General features: G+C 41.5%; 1 protein-coding gene across 1 annotated transcript; it reads left to right on the plus strand.

Annotated features, from left to right (window-relative positions):
- Positions 1-9,697: 9,697 nt before the first annotated feature.
- CYTL1 (cytokine like 1) lies at positions 9,698-12,450 on the plus strand. Its single transcript, XM_009471120.2, has 4 exons — positions 9,698-9,940; positions 10,048-10,092; positions 11,488-11,616; positions 11,780-12,450. Exons 1-4 carry the CDS (start codon positions 9,797-9,799, stop codon positions 11,861-11,863), a joined length of 402 nt encoding a protein of 133 aa, XP_009469395.1. The 5' UTR covers positions 9,698-9,796; the 3' UTR covers positions 11,864-12,450.
- The last annotated feature ends 5,894 nt before the right edge of the window (positions 12,451-18,344 follow it).

The raw sequence follows: 18,344 nt of genomic DNA on the forward strand, positions 1-18,344 counted from the left end.
CCACATCCTTCTCTGGGCTGGACTCCAAGGCCTCCAGCCTCTATTTCAGGCAGCTATGGGCTCTCTCCTGGAAAGCCATGGACCACTGCCCTATGCCTCTGCAGCTTCAATTCTCCTATCAGTCAAAGCGATGGCTACTGGTCAGCAATCAAGGCAGTGCCCAATCCAAAATGCAGCACAGAAGCAGAGTTTCCAGCTTGCCTGGGCTCTGCAGTTCTCACTCTACTTCTTTGAGCGACTGGGGTGTATATGTGTAGAGAGGTTGTCTACAGGATCACCTCCCTTTCCATCCCTATTACAGAACTTCCCAGTAACAGCTATGGGAAAACGGGCTGTGAATAACGGAGGCTGCGATGGGGCTGGAGTGCCCTGAGCCACAGAGCCGACAGCCGGCTTTGCCACGAGAGCAGGACAAGGACCCAGCTGTTGAAAAAGTAACTGGGGCGACAAGGAAAGGGAGGCAGAAGGGAAAAATGCCCACATTGTCCCATCTCTTCCATTCACTGAATATTCTCACTGTTCTTTCTGCACCCCATGCACTCTGAATTCATCCTCCTCAACCATGGGTGACCAAACGTGTATGTAATATGCCAGATGAGCAGATCCCTGCTTTTACACTCATGTCTGTATCTCCTTGTCCCTGCTGGTTATAACTTCTCTGACACATCCCAAGATTACATTCACCTTTTTCATGGCAATTCTGACTAGTGGCTAATATTTATCCCATGATTAATGAGAAAATATGTACTGATAAACTTAGCACATTTTTTTGCATCCTCCAACATGGCCATATAATGAGCACTTGCATTACAGTAGAAATTCTATGCAAAAACTCATAGCAAAACACATAATACTATTGGATTTAATTATTTCCATTAATCCAGTCTCTAGTGATCTTTATTTATTTCTTTAGGCTATTCTGACCTTCTACATTGATACTGGTTCCTAAACTTTTATTTTAAGTTATGTCGGTGGAAGGGTATATAGTAATACTTGTCACAAAGATAGATCGTGATTCATATAGTAAAGATAATGCTTTAGCTGTGCATCTTTGTGTTACCAGGAAGTCATTATTTCACACAAACTGCTTGGTTATAAGGTGAATATATAAATATATATAAATATATTAACTCTGGATAATTTAAGGTAAATAGACAGGGATTTCCTTTAGTATTTACCCAAGATTACTGGGGAACTGGGCAGCCTCTTTCCATCTTGTGCACTCACACATGCTTTTACCCTTTTTGGGCTATTTACTTGAGGAACAATGTTTTAACAAAGAACATTTCAATTGCCTCTGCAAACTTTAGCATGACTTTACTCTTGTATGCTCTATGTATATGTATATTAGAAGGACACTTTACATTTCAAAAGCAACACGATTCTATCAGTTTTTTCAAGAGCGCTTCTAATTTGCAAGGGTAGCCTCAGCTCTCAGCGAGAGAGATCACTGCAGTGACTCACTAGCTCTCATTGCTGATAAGATTGCTTTTTGCCCCAAATGCAGTTTGCCTGGCTTTCAGCTTGGGAAACTTCTTTAAATTCACCAGTGACTTTGCCAGCTAGACGACGACAGCATCAGAGTGTGAATCACACCATTTCAATGGGCTGATTGTGAAATAAATATGAACAGGAACAGCAGGGGGTGGCTTTTCTTTAGCAGTCACAGTTTCCTTTTCACTATATGCCCTTAAAATGCCCAGGCAGCCTATTAGCGGAGGGGAAGATTGATAGAATTGCATTTACATTTTAAATCAGGCCAAGTTCTCACTTCCCCAGCCACAACCCTTCTAAAACATCAAACAAACAAACAAACAAACCAAAACAAAACAAGAAAAGCTGCAGCCAAATAGAAAGGAGGAAAATAAATGTTCATTTGATTAGTCTTCTAATGGAAATTAGCTTAATGGTCCAAAATTAAAAGTATAGACGTTAAAGACCTTGGCTTGTTCTACACATGAAAGGCATAACACTGCAACTGGGGTGATTCTTCACTCAAAGTATTTCTCTTCGTGCCATCCCTCGATGCTTTCCTCAGTACATTACCCAGCTGTAATGTTGTCTCAGTTTTGTATCATTATTTGTCTGTCTTTTTGGGAATAACTGTAAGGGTAAACTGAAACTTTAAAAAACCATGAGAGTAAGTAAACACACTGTTGCCGAGAAAGTCCTCCAAGCCACCCTTGGATCTGACTCGCCTTTCACCTAGCCGGTGACCATGAACGCCCATCCCTCCCCTGCACCAGCTGCCCTGGGCACCCCATGCCAAGGCGGGCTGGGTTAATGTACCGCCGGGTGCTCTCTGGAAAGCTGCCTGAGGACCAGCCCTGCAGGCAGGAGGGGCCCGTTCAGCACCTCGGCCTTGCAGATATTCTCAAAACTACCTGAAGAATGCTGCCTACACCTAGCCAGATGGATGGGGGCAACACTGCCTCTGCTCTGCCTCTGCTGGGATGGCAGGGCAACCTCCTGGTGTAGACAAGACCCTTCTGCAAGCTATGGTCTTATTACTATAGAGAGCGATCAACTATACCATGCATGTATGCAGCTACATTTCATGTATCTTCAACTAATTATTTTCTTAGTCACCCAACTTAAACAAACACAAACTAAAAACACACTTGTAGGGACACTTAGTCATCTGGGAATTCATTACATGTGGTTCAGAAGCAGAAGAAGATTCTTTTTCCTTTTTTATTTTTATCAAAAGGATTTAGAAAAGTTGCAATGAAGAATGAAATTCAGGTTTAAATGACAATTACATCTGAAACACAGTCTGGTATTGACACCAGTTTCTGACGTGCTCAGATATTTGGTTCTTCTTTGTTCAGAACAAAAATATAAGTATTAAGTTTATTGATTTGCTCAAACAGAATGAAACTCCACTTATTTTCATCACTTCTGGATTTTACCTAGTAGAGCAGATTATCAACTATTCTACCCTATTTTATACATTTTTGTTCTATAGAAGAGTATTTACACCTGTACAAGGTACTCATCACATCATTTGGTTTTAGGGCACTGGCAAAGATGGCTTTGAACCTATGTTTTGTCTCCAACAGACAGGACTACAAAAGGTAATGCTCTCTGTGAGAAACAAGAACTAATGCAGCTGATGTACTCTTGCTGTGGCTTCAGGGCTTTTGTGCTACTGAGGCCAATGAACTGAACACAAGTTTTAATCTAGAGTGAGAAAGTGGATCTGCAGGAGTCTGTGACTTCAGTGATGGCAGGATTTCTTCCACTATGCTTAAATATAGAATGTGAAAAGCAGTGTATAGAAAAGAAAGTAGAGCTATGGAGACATGCTGTATTATATGGACCCGTACTTCACCTTCTCAGCCAGATGAGATGAGAATTTATTTTACCTAGCAGTTGTGCCAGCCTGCTGGAAGAACTGCTGTTTGTATCTAGAAATATACGCAGCAACATAAGCTTTGACGTTTGCAGGTTTCTAGGCAAGAAAAAATAGAAAACTGAGCCTGCTAGCATGCTAAGCAGCTACTAAAAAGCTCCTGTGCAGGCTGTAGTTCAGCAGAGAAGTCTCTTTGGATTCCTGTTTGGCTTGGACTGGGTTGTTATACAGAGCTGCACTTTCAGTCTCATCCATTTATTTTTTTTAGTGACATAATGCTTCTGAAAGGTGCGGATATACGAGTCCTAGAAAATTAAGTCCCTCATCTTGTTGCAGATTAACCACAACATAGACAAGAGCTCCTTGGAGGGACAGCCTCTGAGAGCAGATATCTCAGACCTTGCATTTTTTCAGCCCTTGAATTCCCTAGTGGGCTTGTATCAGGGACAAATTTGGTAGATGAATACATTTATTTCTATCACCCCTGATACATTCCTTGCTGGCTGACATAATTTTTCATCGGGAGTGTAATTAGGGAGGGTGGGAAGCTGACCAGCAATGGTAAGACCTGAAGCTATCTGCCACATTTGCATGCGCATGTGGAGAGAGAAGGGGGAGTGAGGGCAAGGGGAGGGCAGGAAAGCATGAATAACTTGCTTTTACTGCTGAGCACTGGTCTAAACCTGAACAAGACTCTCTCCCCAAAACCCTGTTATTGAGGCCCTGACTTCAGTGTTAATAAAGAATGGTATTATCTTAAGATAGCTCACACATGTGAGTGGTCTCGAAGTCCAGACGGAGTGCAGACAAGGCACTTGTGTGCTACTGGGAGGAAAGGAGGCAGCTCTGCCGGTGCCTATGCCCATGCCCAGCCGGGGAGCCAGGCTGAAAGCACCCTGTTATTTCACCAGAGAGGTCTGCAAGTTACTCCAAGGTAAAATTGCCTTTTTCTTAGCAAGGTGGTGAAGGCTTAAGACTCTAAATCCTGCATTGCTTGAATCAATAAGCCTTGCAGTCACTGAAAAGGGTATCACTGACAGGGCTAAAACCACGTAATCTCCCGTCTCCCTGGTGTTGATGGCTGCATTCCCACAGCATCCGTGGGAAATACCATTATCCCCATTACACAGACAGCAGCCAAGACACAGACAAACCGTGCTACATCTGCACCGCAGTGACAGACACTCGTGCGGACATCTCCGAGCTGTCCCGGGCACTGCCATCATGCTGAGCGCCATATACCCCAGGGATGCAGGAGCCTGCTGCCTGAGCCCCTGCCCTGCTGCAAAGGCAGGTTGGACACACCGCCCACGGAGAGGGCTGGAAGCACAGCCAGTGTCAATGATTCGATCACTGGTCCGAGGCAGCACAAGGAAATTATTCCTGTTCCCCACCCCTGCTGGGCTGTCCTGTCTCTGTCCTGGACCACAGGACTCCCCATTTCCATATGTTTTCCTGCAGGGAAAGTGCCCAGTGCCAGGTTTGTGCTGGCAAGACCTCCAGATTTCAGAACATCTTGTTTCTTTTTCTGACCCAGATGGCTTAGCTGTTTCTATAACCATTTTATCTAAGAACAGGCTTTTGAGCAGTAACATCTGTTTCCTCAATATATATGTAAATTTTTAAAAATAACAACAGCAGTGTAGAAAAAAGAAGCCCATACCACTGAGTAAGCAAAGAGGACTTCTGCTTAACTCTCATGGGGAAGTGGCATTGCAGCACCAGCCTGGCGACAGCCCTGAGGTCCTGCCTGCCTTGTCCACTGCCCACAGCTTGGCCAAGCCATGCAGATCACCAGCAGAGACCTATTCCTAGTGTGAAAGAGAAAAGGAGACACGTTGGATTACCCCAGCTTCAAAAGCAAGCACACTGTGCTGCCGTACCCAGCTTCCCTTCTGTACCGGGGCAGCTGGCAACGTCGTGCACCAGCACCCCCAAGACCCAGGGCAATGTGTGAGGCTGCACAACCCCTAACCCAAAATTCAGTGCCAATGTCTACAAAAAGGCTCAACAAAGTGCACTGTTGCACAGTGAGGAAATATACGACAAACGGATAAGACCTTAATGAAAACGTCGGGGTTTCCAAAAAGCCTTGTGCTGAGATCGAAGCTTGCAGGGCAGTTTAGCTCTGCTCTGAAGCACAAAGTGGCACCTTTGCCACAACAGCCAACTGAGTCACGGGGCTTTGAATCTCTCCTTAAATACACAGGGCTTTCTCTGTAAAGCACCATTTGACTTTTCCTATTTTTCAATATAATCAGAAGCTCATTTCATGAGGTGTCTCGTGGCAGCCCCTGACTATTTTAAAATAAACATTTTCATTAAACAAGTGGATTTTGGTATTAGGAAGTCAGCAACTTGAAAGGGCTTTTGTCAAAAGTTGGTGGAGGCCCTGGTAGACTGTTCAAACATGGGAGGAATTTCTGCCTGCATAGTGAGTCCTTTGACTTTTAGAAAAATATTATTGTTTGAGTTTTCTGTAACTTGGAAGCAAAAGGACAACATAGCTCAATTTTCTTTTTTTTTTTTTTAAATATATACACAGTTATGTCATGATAGGTTTCTAAATTTCCTATCAGGCCATGTGTCTGCTTTTGCTATGGAATATTCCTTATAAAAGAGTAAATAAATGCACTGTAAATAGCACTCAGGGCTGTACTGACATCATAAGCCTCAAGAGTTGATGCAAAACTCAGAGAGTGTGTGTCCTGAGCCCTCAGAGCCCTCATATGCTCACTGAATTGAGGAGTATGGTAAAGATGTGTCTGTGGTGCAGATGTCCATGTCATGATGATCATCACTATTATGGTGGTACTGATTGACTCCTGCTGTGCTCCCTTCTAATGCCAGCCTGAGCGTTGTCCCACGGACTGGAAAGGCTGTAAATAGCAGCTTCTCCATAGAGGCAATCCTTAGGCAAGTTTTGACTTTAACATATTTTGATCTTTGCCCCTTTCCCTCCTGTAGCTGTAAAGACTATTTCCATGTCCATTTTGAATATTGCCTCTAAGATGCTATTAGCCTTTGTGAAGAACAGCTTGTGACTCCCTGCTAAAGACCTTCTCTGCCCAAGGCAGGGTATGCACCAGAATTAATAAGTGGCTTTGCATAAGTGACTGGATAAAAGCAGTCACTAAAAGGAGAGTCTGGAGTTTCAAGGGCTTCGGTAACTGTGTATCTGGTTCAGAGTTGTGCCAGGTGCCTTAGACTGAAAGGACTCCCAGTGCCTGGTGTCAGTGGCAAGTTCTCCTGAAGTCGCCAGTGAGGTTCTTAGAGAAAAAGAAGTTATTTGCTCATATCTGGACCATAAATTGAATGTACTCAGAGCTCAAGGATAATCTTGCTGATGAGCTACAAATAGAAAATAACTGAGAAGAGGGTATTTGTCTTTTTTGGTCTGAGTTGCATATTCGGCATTCTGATTTGTGCAGAAGTGCTGATGAGCTAGTAGACATTGGAAAATATCCATCTGGGTCAGAGTCAACTATGCATGTAATCTGGCCCAGGGAGGAGAAGATTTAGGTGAGGAAATTAAACTCTGGTCCTTCCTTTTTTTCTGAATAAAAGAAATCCATTTTTCTTGATATTTCTGAGGGTAGTTCATTTTTTTAACTATTTGAGTAGACATCCATCACAGGTGGCTTTCCTTGAGTAAGTTTATATAGGATCAAAGAGAAACCACAAGGCAGGAACACTGCAGCTGAGCAAAAACTTCAGAGCAAATTACTTCAGCAATTTTGCTCCTTCACAAAAGAGAGAGTCATTTTTTTTAATTTGGTTAAATTTTTTGGTGAGGCCTCGATCTAGCCTTTGCTTTGCTCTCTGGGCCAAGAAGAGCTTGGTTGCTCAGCAAGTCATTGCATTTCCCTGTTCTGCAGAAGAAACTCGATGGGTGGATCATTTCCCATGCCTGTTAGTGGCAAAGCATGTCTGCAAGTATGTGGGGCTGAGCAAATCTCACCTCTCAGGACAAGAGTCATGGGTATGCAGGCTGCAAGTGTGGGGCCAGGCAGACTTCAAGTGCAAAGGCATGAAAGGCAGGTGGCCTTTCCTCCCCCTTCCCTTTGTTACTATCTCAGAACATGGCCATCCAACTCAACACCCTACACCTTAAGAAACTGAGAAAAAAATTTATTCCAGGTCTCCCACTTTTGGGGCAAAAATCATAAGCCCTCAGTGCTATGCAAGTGCTGAGCTTTTCCTCCTCTGGATGTCTTCTTGGAGCTGAGGGCTGTGACTACAACAGGTGGCATTCAGCGCTTATGCCAGGCTCCCTCAGATGTGACTACTGGGTGAGGCTTCTGTGGCATGGGGCTTTCACCCCAGCTTGGGAGATAGGGTATTGTGTTAGGCTGTAGGAAGCTACGCGCTTGCCTCTCTGGCCCTAGGCAACCAATGTATAGCTCAGTTTGTAATGTAATTCCAAATCAGTGTTGGCCTCTTTAGCATTATCCCATCGTAAAGAGAGAGAGATATTTTTAAATAGCTTTCAGCTGCCTGAATATGGCCAGGACACAGGACCTGGAGAGTTGTTTTGCTGGTGTTTCATGCCATGAGGCCATGTTTGTCACAGTCACTTTGACATCTATCTTTTAGAATATGATCCATAGTATTCAACTGTAGTTTGAAATTGAGTCATCGCTGTAGGCTTAATATAGGTAAAATACTAAGAAAGAGAATATTGCTTGCACTTTAAAAAAAAATAAGAATGCAAATGCTTCATTTTGAAGCCATCCTTAGCAGTAGCTGGGTTGCTGACTTCTTGTACTGGGAGAGCATTTATGCTGTTCCGAAGACTGCTCTTCTGGCAGAGCAACTACATTTTAGCAGCTTGCCAAACGAGAATGTGATAGAAGGATAATATTTCACTCCTACCCTCAGCTTCTCTTTACAGTGATGAGATGGTGATTAAGAGCCTGTTTCTTTACCAGCAAGGCTCACAGTAAGTAGCATCCTTTCCTTAGACATGCACTAGGTAGCTGTGTTTAGATTATGATCCAGCTGCTTGGGGCCATCTCAGAAGGTTTCCTGTGTTCCTCTGACCTCTTCATTCACTTGTCTAGGCAACTCCCTTTCCTGAAAATAAGACCCAGCAGCCCATTCACCAAGGCCAGTCCTAAAGTCCCCACAGCCAGGACTCCCAGCTTTTCTTTCCTCTCTGAGTATCTACCACTTTAACCTTGAGGAGCGCTTCATGTTACTAAACCAATCATTCTTTATGAAAGCAAAGAAATATATAACAAGACAGTAGTATGGAGCTCTCTTTCCCTGTTTCCTCCAGGTGTTTTGGTGGATTTAGTCAGAGTATCCTGTAACATATAGAATACTTCTTTTTCCCCAAAACCAGTTTTCAAGACTCTGATTTTCTCTCTAAAATGGCTGGTGGGAAGTCCCTTTCTTTTACTGGTGTTCAGTCATTTTCCTTTCTCCCACCTTCAGATGAACTTTCCTGGTCTACTGCAATGCCAGGAGATTGCAGTACTTCATCAGATACTTTACTATTTTGCTTAATACGTAGCTAGAATCTGAATTTGAAAAGCGGGGGGTGGGATAACTTGTGAAATAACCAGTTCTTCGTTGAAGGGTACCTCCATTTTACAGGACAATTAACATGTAAGAACAACATATGTTCAACCTCACGCTCTGCATCCCAGCATCTGGATTTCTCAGCTCCGTCTGGCATCTAATAAAAGAACAGAGCCTCATAAATTCAACTCAGAAAGCAAAATAGTTTTCATACATTTATGACAGCCATATAGAGATGTATTCATTCTGTTTGAGACCACAAATGTGTAAATACAGAGGTCTCCCCAAGCAGCCATAACAAGCACTATTGTTTTGATTAAGAAATTGTGAGCATCTGCATAGGTTAAAAGAGAAAATGATACTAGACCTGGGAGGTTTCCTTTATAGCGGTAACCTTTCAGACCTACTAAGGATGATAAGCAAGTCTGATTGATACTGCCGACATTTGACCCCAGTTCTGGAAGGATTTCTCTCTATCTGCCACCTATGTAGCCCCACTGCTGTACATTATGTTCTCAAGAAAAAGGCATATACAGAATCAAGGCCTACGACACTTTGATAGCCCTGTGCTGTTTCTTACGCATATTTCTGTTGCTTGACATGCTTACTAGGTTGCTTTTTTTCTGGAATGAAAAGTGCCAGTACTGTTTGTTTTTGTTACCCTCATTCCCTCTTTTCCCTGCTCCGGGCAGGAAAGTGCTAGCAGCTCTGACTCATAGGTTGGCAGGAAATTTAAAACAGCAGCAAGCTGCTGATCGGACCACCCCCAGATTTTTTTTTTTCCCATTGATGCAAGAGACTATTTAATTGGGGGCTGACTTGTCATACTTACTCGTTGACGCTTACCAGTAGCTGCCTAACCACTAACGGTGATTTTTTTCCTCCTTTCCTCCTCCTTTGGACAAGATCCCCACAATGAAGATGCTGCTGAGCCTAATTGCTCTGCTCTCTGCTGCCCTGTTAGCCAATGCAGCCCCTCCAACTTGCTACTCGAGGGTGTTGTCTCTGAGCAAAGAAATCACAGAGTCCTTTAAGGAGTTACAGACCTCCAAAGCTGTGGTGAGTCTACCTAAAATCTACTCCTGCAAAGATGCTGTGGGTTGCTTGCTTTTGACACAAGTTTCTCCCTAAACAAAACTGCAACAGGTCTTTCTTCTTTCCTGCAGGACTCATGTGTGGAGATGCTTCCCAAGCTGTACTTGGACATACATGTAAGTTTTCACACTTCTTTCTTACTGCTCTGCAGTAAAAGCAGCTAATGGAAAGAGAGGATAACTCTTAAGATTGTACCCTAGAAGAGTGGTTTGAAACGAATTTTTAAAAGCTTAATTAACTAGAGGGATGAGTGACCAAAATAAATCTCATTTAAACCTTATTAAAATCCCTGTGGAGCTTCTGAGATGTTACTTGTTTAAAAATTCAAAAATGAGGAAATCAATATTTTGAAGTGATTACCATTTGTACCATATTAATTTATTGTGACAGAGCCTTTTCAGAAGTTAAATATGTTCAACAAAACTTTGAATAATAGTTTAAAAGAAGAAATGCAGAATAAACTTTCTTCACTCTAATAAATCTACTTCATTTTATATCATGAGTGGCTTCTTGCACTGTAGTTTTAATAAAAAGAAGTACAGGAATACCTTGCTGGCTTTTCCTGTTTTAAATATATATTATATTTAAATTTATATATATATATTTAAATTTAAATTATTGAATCCAGAAAGAAAAAGTATGCCTGAGGATATGGAAGTGTGGTATTGAGAAAAGACAGCAGTAGTCATCTCCCAGCAGAGACAAAATAGCCTCCTGCACACATAGGTTATGTCATAGTGTTCTGCCCTGGGATATCCAACATATTTTGCTTCTTTTCCCAGTGCTCAAATGAGTAACTAAAAAGTAGAAAATATCAGACAAACCAAGAGATGTCTGATACATTTTGCCAGAGGCAACTACACCGTCAAGTCTTGCAAGTCAGGACCCTTCAGATCCCAATTCCAGAGTTGCTGGTGCCTCACTTCATTGCAAAGACCAAGCAATGTGAGTCCAGTGCCTCAGTTTCCCTTGCTTTAAAGCAAGAGCTGGGATATTTATTTACCTGCTTCACAAGGACATTGTGAAATTAATGTTGGTTGTGCTTTATTTTGCTAGAGCAAAGTCTGAGGTTAAAATTACTCTGAAAAAAATTTTGCCTGGCATTCACAGAATTGTCTGTTGCACAGGAACAGAGGAATCATGTCTGTGAGATCTTGATAATCTGTTCACCAGCTAAATCAGGTGCTCTTTTAAAAGGGAGACTGTGCACCTATTCTGTAGGTAACTCCACCAACTACAGGAACAGATTTGATTGTATTGGCATGTGAGAAATAAACAGGCAGACCAAAACTGTGCCTATGCACTTTTCCAAGCACTTATTTGGACCAAACATCTTTGTTATGAAATATTGATGTTGAATTTTCCTAACTGAAGGTTACAAAGATTACACATACATAGAGGGAGGAATTCAAGGTTCCCACAGAGGCAGTAAGAATTTTGTAAGTGGTGGACAAGAAACATAAATCTGTGTTCGTGCAGGGTTACACATACCTCTTTTGTGTGCCTTGCAGAATTACTGTGTGTTGGCAAAACTCCGTGAGTTTGTGGCCTACCCGAGATGTGAGAGAGTGCTTGAAGTGAGCGAGCTGAAGGAAAAAGCCCGGAGCCTGTACACCATCATGATCTCCTACTGCAGAAGGGTAGGTCAAGATGCACCAACAGGGACAGTCTCTGCTTTTACCCCCTTCTGTCTCCACCCTGTCCCCTGACAAGCAAAACTGGATCAGGGCCTGAGCTTCTCAACACCGTGTTATCTCCTGCTTTCCTCCTTGTAAATGTTAGCCTTCTCTTTTGTTTCTCCAGGATTTGGTGTTCCTCACTGATGACTGTAGTGCTCTGGAAAATGCTATTCTGCCTCCCATTGAGCCATCCATCACTGAGAGCTGAAATGGAGTCAACCCAAAAGTTGTACCTGGGAAATTTTCAAGGAGATGAAGTCAAAATATGTATACGAGGTCAACTACCATGTTAACAACAAAGATCTTTTTCAAGCACACTAGCAATATTATCTCAGACCTACCCATTTTTCTCAGCCTTGGCAGGAAATGAACTGCATGCCTTGCATACCTACTGAGCTGCGAGGGAAACTACAGTTAGAGAGCATTTTTTCATTTGGCAAGGTATGACATTTCAGCTTCGCCAAATGTATAAAGTATGTTTTGTTTAAACATTAGATATTAGATTTTTTTTTACTCTTTTATGAATAACTAGATTCATATAAGAAAAATACATTATGATCAATATTCTATCCTGACTTAGCAGTTCTTCTTTTATTAGGTGGGCATGGAAGGGACCACATTTGTTTTTGTTAAAGTGTTTGATTGATAGAAGTGTAACTCTGTACTGGCAGATGTCTCCCTACCTGTACAGTTCCTATATGTATGCTGATAGTTTTTGATGTCAGACTTGTAAGAATAGAGGTAAAAGTAACCTGTCTCTGTGGAAAACTAAATAAAAACAGACTTCTAACCCAAGATGCTTGTGTTACATCATGTCTTTCAAGATCAAGCCGAAAGGTGTCATTCTTATAAACTTACTTTTCACAGTCACTTGCAAGTTGTTTTTCACAGCATAAGCCATCTTTAGCTTTGTTTCCATAGCAATGCAAACTTTGCTGTGTCTGCATGATTTGACAATGTGCAAGTTTCTACTGGGATAATTTTTGCGTACTGCAAACAATTTCTTTGATGAAATTAGTGGATTTTTTTTAAATGCTCTTTCTGTGTTGTGAGAATGTAAGTTATGAGGCAGTGGCTCAGAAAGCCTATTAAACATTTGGACAGATTGTTAAGACACAGCCCATATACTGAGCTATTGAGATTAATAAAATTTCCAGATAATACTTTCAGAGTCATGGGTCCCTTCAGTATCGGCAAGACATGAGACACACACAGCAGCTCTTTGGTGCCACGAATAGAAAGGATCTTCCTTGTATTCTTGGAAGTAGCTGCTATTACCCCAGAGAATCCCTTCCTTCCCTCTCTGCAAGTGGTTCCTCTCTCTCCTGTATAGTATTTTCTGGTCGTTCATCTGCAGCACTGCCAACCCTGGTGACTTGGTCAGTGGTCTCACTGTGTTTTATAAAAAACCCATCTTGTGTCATCATGGGATTAAGTGACAATCACAGCTTCTCTATTATCCTGTCATCCCAGTGAATATCTGATGGTATAAACCAAAATGATTGACAACTCAAAGGAAAAAAAATGTGTGAGGGGAAAAGAAGTTTTTTTTTTTATTTTGGAATTACACTGTCCTGCAGAAAATACTAATCTGATTTTAGCTATAGAAAATTTCTCTGTCCCATTGAACCACAGAATAAGGGTGGGAAACTCTGAACCTGGGAGAGATACAGAGGGAAGAAAGTAAACAAGTGGGTTTCTTTCCATTTTTTTTCAATTCTAAGTGTACATTCAAGGAATGTACCTGTCAGACTTTGTACTTCTCTCCTGAAAATGAGGTCCTCATGTGCTAACCCTACTAATCCTCTAGATGAGCCATTCTGCCCATGGGCAGCTCACAGAGGTTCCACTCAGGTGTCTCTACAGGCATCTGGTACAGACAGAAGCAAGCTCAGCAATCCGATCTAGTGCCAGGCTGAACTCAAAAATGTGCAACAGCTCAGATAGTCCTGCGATCAGAAAAATCATTGCTTAGTTTGCCTTTTAGGATCCTTCTTCTCTCCAAGCCAACAACCTCTGTATAAGATCCTACAAACTCTAAATATGCCAATACCATTTTTTCTGCATCACCTGGACATACCCAAGGCCAACTCCTTCAGCAGCAGCCGTACCCTGGACTAAGGGCACCTATTAGCATGCTGGCAGGGAGCCTGATACCTATATAGGGAATGTGTAAGCACTGGCTGCTCCCTGGCTCAAGGAGAAATACAGGTGGAGCTGAACCTTTTGCTGTCAGACTCTACATTCAAGTTTTTCCTCCCTCTAACCAGGGGCTCAGCCACCGCCTGGGAAGCAAGCAGTGCTGGGATAACATCAAGGTCTATATACTTCCATACAAGTACCAAAACCACATCACAGCCTCTGCTTTTCATACCTTTATACAAAGACAGCCATGGACGTACCTTGCAAGAAAGAGTGGTATGGTCATCACAGGCCATGGTGTTTGCCGAGCTAACCCAGGGACTGGGAGGTACACGTGCTTGGAAGCTGGCAGCAGAAGCTGTTAATATTTGGCTGGGTTTTTTGCCTCCATATGTCATGGGTTTTAAACACAGGCCTGTTGTAAAGCTTGCATTGTGACTTGGCAAGAAAACTGCAGAGCAACATGTGTTTCGTTTCCTGCAGAAGCCCATGCAACTCCATCCCTAGAGCTGGACCTTGATTAAAGTCTGTGCAGGTAACCATGGCACTTCTGCCCCTGCTTCTTTCCTGTCGCATGGACACACACTTTCTGAAATCGAGTATTTGATGAGGATTTGCTCATGGATCTTCTCATAACTCCTCTTTATCCTGCTTTATTGAAGTTAATAAGCTATTATTAACTATTGAAGTTAATAATATTGTTGAAACTCATTAATAGCTATTGAAGTTAATAATTTTGATGGAACTTGTGATCCTAACTCTGGATTTCTCCCATAATGTTTCCACTCTTTCAACCACCTTCCAATTATATTTCTCCTGCTTTAGGCTGATTACATGTAGCCTAATTTCTTTAGGACAAAATTTATTGCAAGAATTCTTTGGAACTGGAAATAGAATATAAATCATTACTTTATTTGTGTTTCTTTAGTTAGTAACTTTAGCCTTTTCATGACTGCCAAGGACACACTCTGTCTGCAATACACTCTTAGCATGGTTACTTACCAACAGCTCAGTTCAGTACTGTTACATCCTACTTCTGCAGAAGCTGAGAAAAGCAACTAGATGCTTTGGGGACTGTACATACCTGAATGGAATTTAAAAGCCTATCCTCCATTTGCAGATGCTGTATATTTTATTCCCAGAATCAGATTTGTCTGGTCATTGGTGTGCTTTTACACCAAGTGTATTCCCTGTGGTTTATGCTGTGACTCTCTTCATATCTCGTATGTCATTTTTAATGGAAAGTGTGCTGAAAGCAAAGCTATGCTCTTTCAGTTCACAGTAACTTGCTGTCACTCAGACTGTCTTAATGAGATTTGTGATTAGATGAACCCTTTTTATGAACAGCATCTTTTTCCAGGTAGTCACAGTCCAGGGGAAAAAAACACTGATAAAGAGATCTAATCCACTTCTAATTTGCCAAGAAATAATTCACTTCTCCCTTTCAGTAAGACAGTAAGTTTACCAACTTTTTAATTTACCGTTATACCAGGTCTATAAGGAGCAGTGGAGCCATTCACACAGCTGAGCATTTATTCCTGCAGCACAGCAGCCCATGCTCATTAAGGCCCCAGCCAACAGCGAGACCATGAAGGGATTAAGAAAGACATATTTGCTGTAATTTGTCAACTGGTGTCTTGCCTAGTTAGTGCAGGATATTACTAAAAGCACATCATTAAGAAACTGTACTCAGTTTGTACGATAATTAGGGAAGAATTATAGAAAAGCAAAGCATCTGTTCTGTTGTCTTGCCTGTTGAAGGAGGTTTGTTGGAAGGAGCAGTCAATCCTAACACTAGGTTTCCTTTTGCAGACCTCTCTCCATCTGCAAGAAGCCTCACTAAAGAGTGGTCCTAGGACTGCTAGGCTCTCCCTCATATTATCATATGGAATCCCAAGCCAGTCAAAATGGTAGATCTTGGACACTGTCTCTGCAAAATTATTCAAAGGTGTTAATTTCCAATTTTGCCAAAAACTTATATTATGGATTTTACTAGAACCAGCTCCTTTCTCATCTCTTTTATTCCCGTATCAGTCACACAGGCTTTCCTTAAGCAGCCACTCTGGTCGTTCAACTCCTCATACACTGTTTTTTGGTGAAAGCAGGCTAGGGGTGAGGGCTAGCAAATGTCTAATCCCCAGCCACTACTCCAAGTCAGGAAAGATGGCAGCCTTCAAGCAGATAATTAGATGATCCAAGGTGACGGCGTTCCACTGATGCTCCATGGATAACATGTGACTTGCTATTAATTAATAGCACATAAATTAAACATGGTCTTATGAAATCCCTTTTAAAAAAAAAAAAAAAGTCAAAGAAAAAACAGTAATTGGGGAGGAATTTGAACTTTTAGGTTGTACACTTTCTGGAGCGGAACATTTGTCCAAACACCAGATTTGGGAGTGCCCATTTGTCCATTGCACCTTTCCCTATCTATATGGCATCTGTGGGTTGAGCTAACAGGATGCTGACAGAGATTTTCCAAAAATTTGCTACAATGCTAAGGTCTTGTAAATAATGTTACCTTACAAACATTTAACCGCTGTACTTTAACCAGTACTTTTTTCCACATTAAAATCTTCTCATTTTTGGAGTATATGGCAATGCAAGTGAAAATTAGAATGGACAAGGTCTACTAACTTTATCTGTGCAACTTTTTGGATTCATACTTTTCTTTTAGGATTGCTATAGTCAGGAACTCTGTGCCACCCAAGATTTTACTGTTAATCTGCCAGAGTAAAAAAAAAACTGTCTGCAAGGGAGCTGTTGGTAGCTAAGTCAAAATTCAGAGACAATGTCCAGAGAAAAGCCATGATCTCATTATCAAAAGATATTTCATAGTCTATGTTTCCTCAGCATAGGGTAAATGTATATCCTCAGATAAATAATATAGCAATGAACAGAAAACCAATTAAAATATATCTTTTGAAGACAGATAAATACACACATATATACCCTGAAATCTTGTTTCATGTTCACAGGTCTGTAAAGAGGATGTGTGCAGACAGATAAGAGAATTTTGAAGCCAAACAGAAGAAAAACCTCCCCAAAGATGTTTTGCAATAGATTGAAATATATTGACATTACTTCATTAATATTCAAACCTTACAGAAGAAAAAGTGCCAAAGTCATAGAACAAAAAAGAAACTCGAGACCTCTTAATGCATCCCTTGAGCCCAAGACTAACCTGGCTATCCCAGGTCATTCCTGATAGTGGTTTGCCTGAAAGATTTTAAGAAAAAGTTGATGCTGGAAAGCCCACAACAGTTGAAATCAATCCTTTCCAGACCCTCCTTTTGTTACAAAGTTTTACCTGGTACTCAATTTGCCCTGTCAAAATTTAAGTCCATTGCTTCATGCTTTATTCAGCACAGAAATGTGGATTGGGCTGTTCTTTTTTGTCTTTGCAGCAGACATTAATACATTTGAAAACTTCTGTCACTCTCTCCCTACTCTACAAATCCAATTCTTTCAATCTTTCTTCACTGATCAGAGGTCTGGAAAACATGACCCTTCTTGTTGCCTTTCTTCTAGCTCTATCCACTTGGTTCCCACCCTTTTTGAAGCACAGTGTTCAAAGTTAAATATAGACATCCAGCTGAGGCTTTATCAATGTCAAGTAGTGTAGAAAGAAAGATTTATCAGTGATGTTCTGACATTGCAAACAAAAAATCATCTCCAAGAGTCTGGAGACACTGTTATACTTTTTTATTTAAATTTTAAGATGAATGTAGAAAGTTACAGTACAAGTTGGCCTTACTACTCTATAATGAAGAAAACGTTTGGGGGGAAAAAAAAAACAAACAACAGATACTGAAATACAATGGCTGCTCCATTTGCTGTACAGGTAGATATAGAGTCTACTGGAGTCAACACCAGTTTTTGAATAGACTATGCAATGAGGAATCACATTTTTTAAATTCATATGGACTCTACAAAGTGACAGTAATTAAGAACTCAGAACTGAGCCATGGCACAACTGAGGATACGAGGTTACTTTTAGACCCTTACATTAAATGTCTTTGCACCTTTCTCTGGCACTCTCTGACGTGAAACAGTTAATGTCCTAACTACTAAACACTTGCCTTCCTAACCAGGGTGGCTGCAGCTAAGTTGGCTTTTGGCAATGGTGTCTCCCAGACCACATCCAAAACTTGTTTGGAAGAGTGGCATCTGCCTCAAGACAAAACTGTGCACAGAACTGCTATAACAATTTCCAAGTATAGCCAGGCATGTTTCAATACCTGGAAATGGTCCTAACACTGAGCAATTAAATAAAAGACTGATTTTGGAGCGCAGCAGTTCAGTTGTTCTCCTGGGAAAAAAGCCGTGCTTTCCAGATTGTTAACACATTTCATATTATTATTGAATTAAAACACAAACCCTGAAGTAGTCCAGGGAACAGACTCCAAACCTGCCCAGTTTCCATATGACTTTCCCATAAGATAAGTACTGGGTAAATGAGTCAGAAAGGTGTTATTCCTATTGAGAGAGAAGGGAAGCAAGAATGTAATCTTTAGTAACCCAAGGTCAGATAGAAGCACTTCTAA

This window comes from Nipponia nippon, unplaced genomic scaffold, assembly GCF_047370975.1.
Source record: "Nipponia nippon isolate SJK-2023a ecotype South Korea unplaced genomic scaffold, ASM4737097v1 scaffold_6, whole genome shotgun sequence".
Taxonomy (NCBI): Eukaryota; Metazoa; Chordata; class Aves; order Pelecaniformes; family Threskiornithidae; genus Nipponia; species Nipponia nippon.

Coding starts and splice junctions, on each gene's coding strand:
- CYTL1 (XM_009471120.2), top strand. CDS start 9,797: ATGAAGATGCTGCTGAGCCTAATTGCTCTGCTCTCTGCTGCCCTGTTA. Junction 9,941..10,047: donor TACAGACCTCCAAAGCTGTG/GTGAGTCTACCT, acceptor TCTTTCCTGCAG/GACTCATGTGTGGAGATGCT. Junction 11,617..11,779: donor TGATCTCCTACTGCAGAAGG/GTAGGTCAAGAT, acceptor TTGTTTCTCCAG/GATTTGGTGTTCCTCACTGA.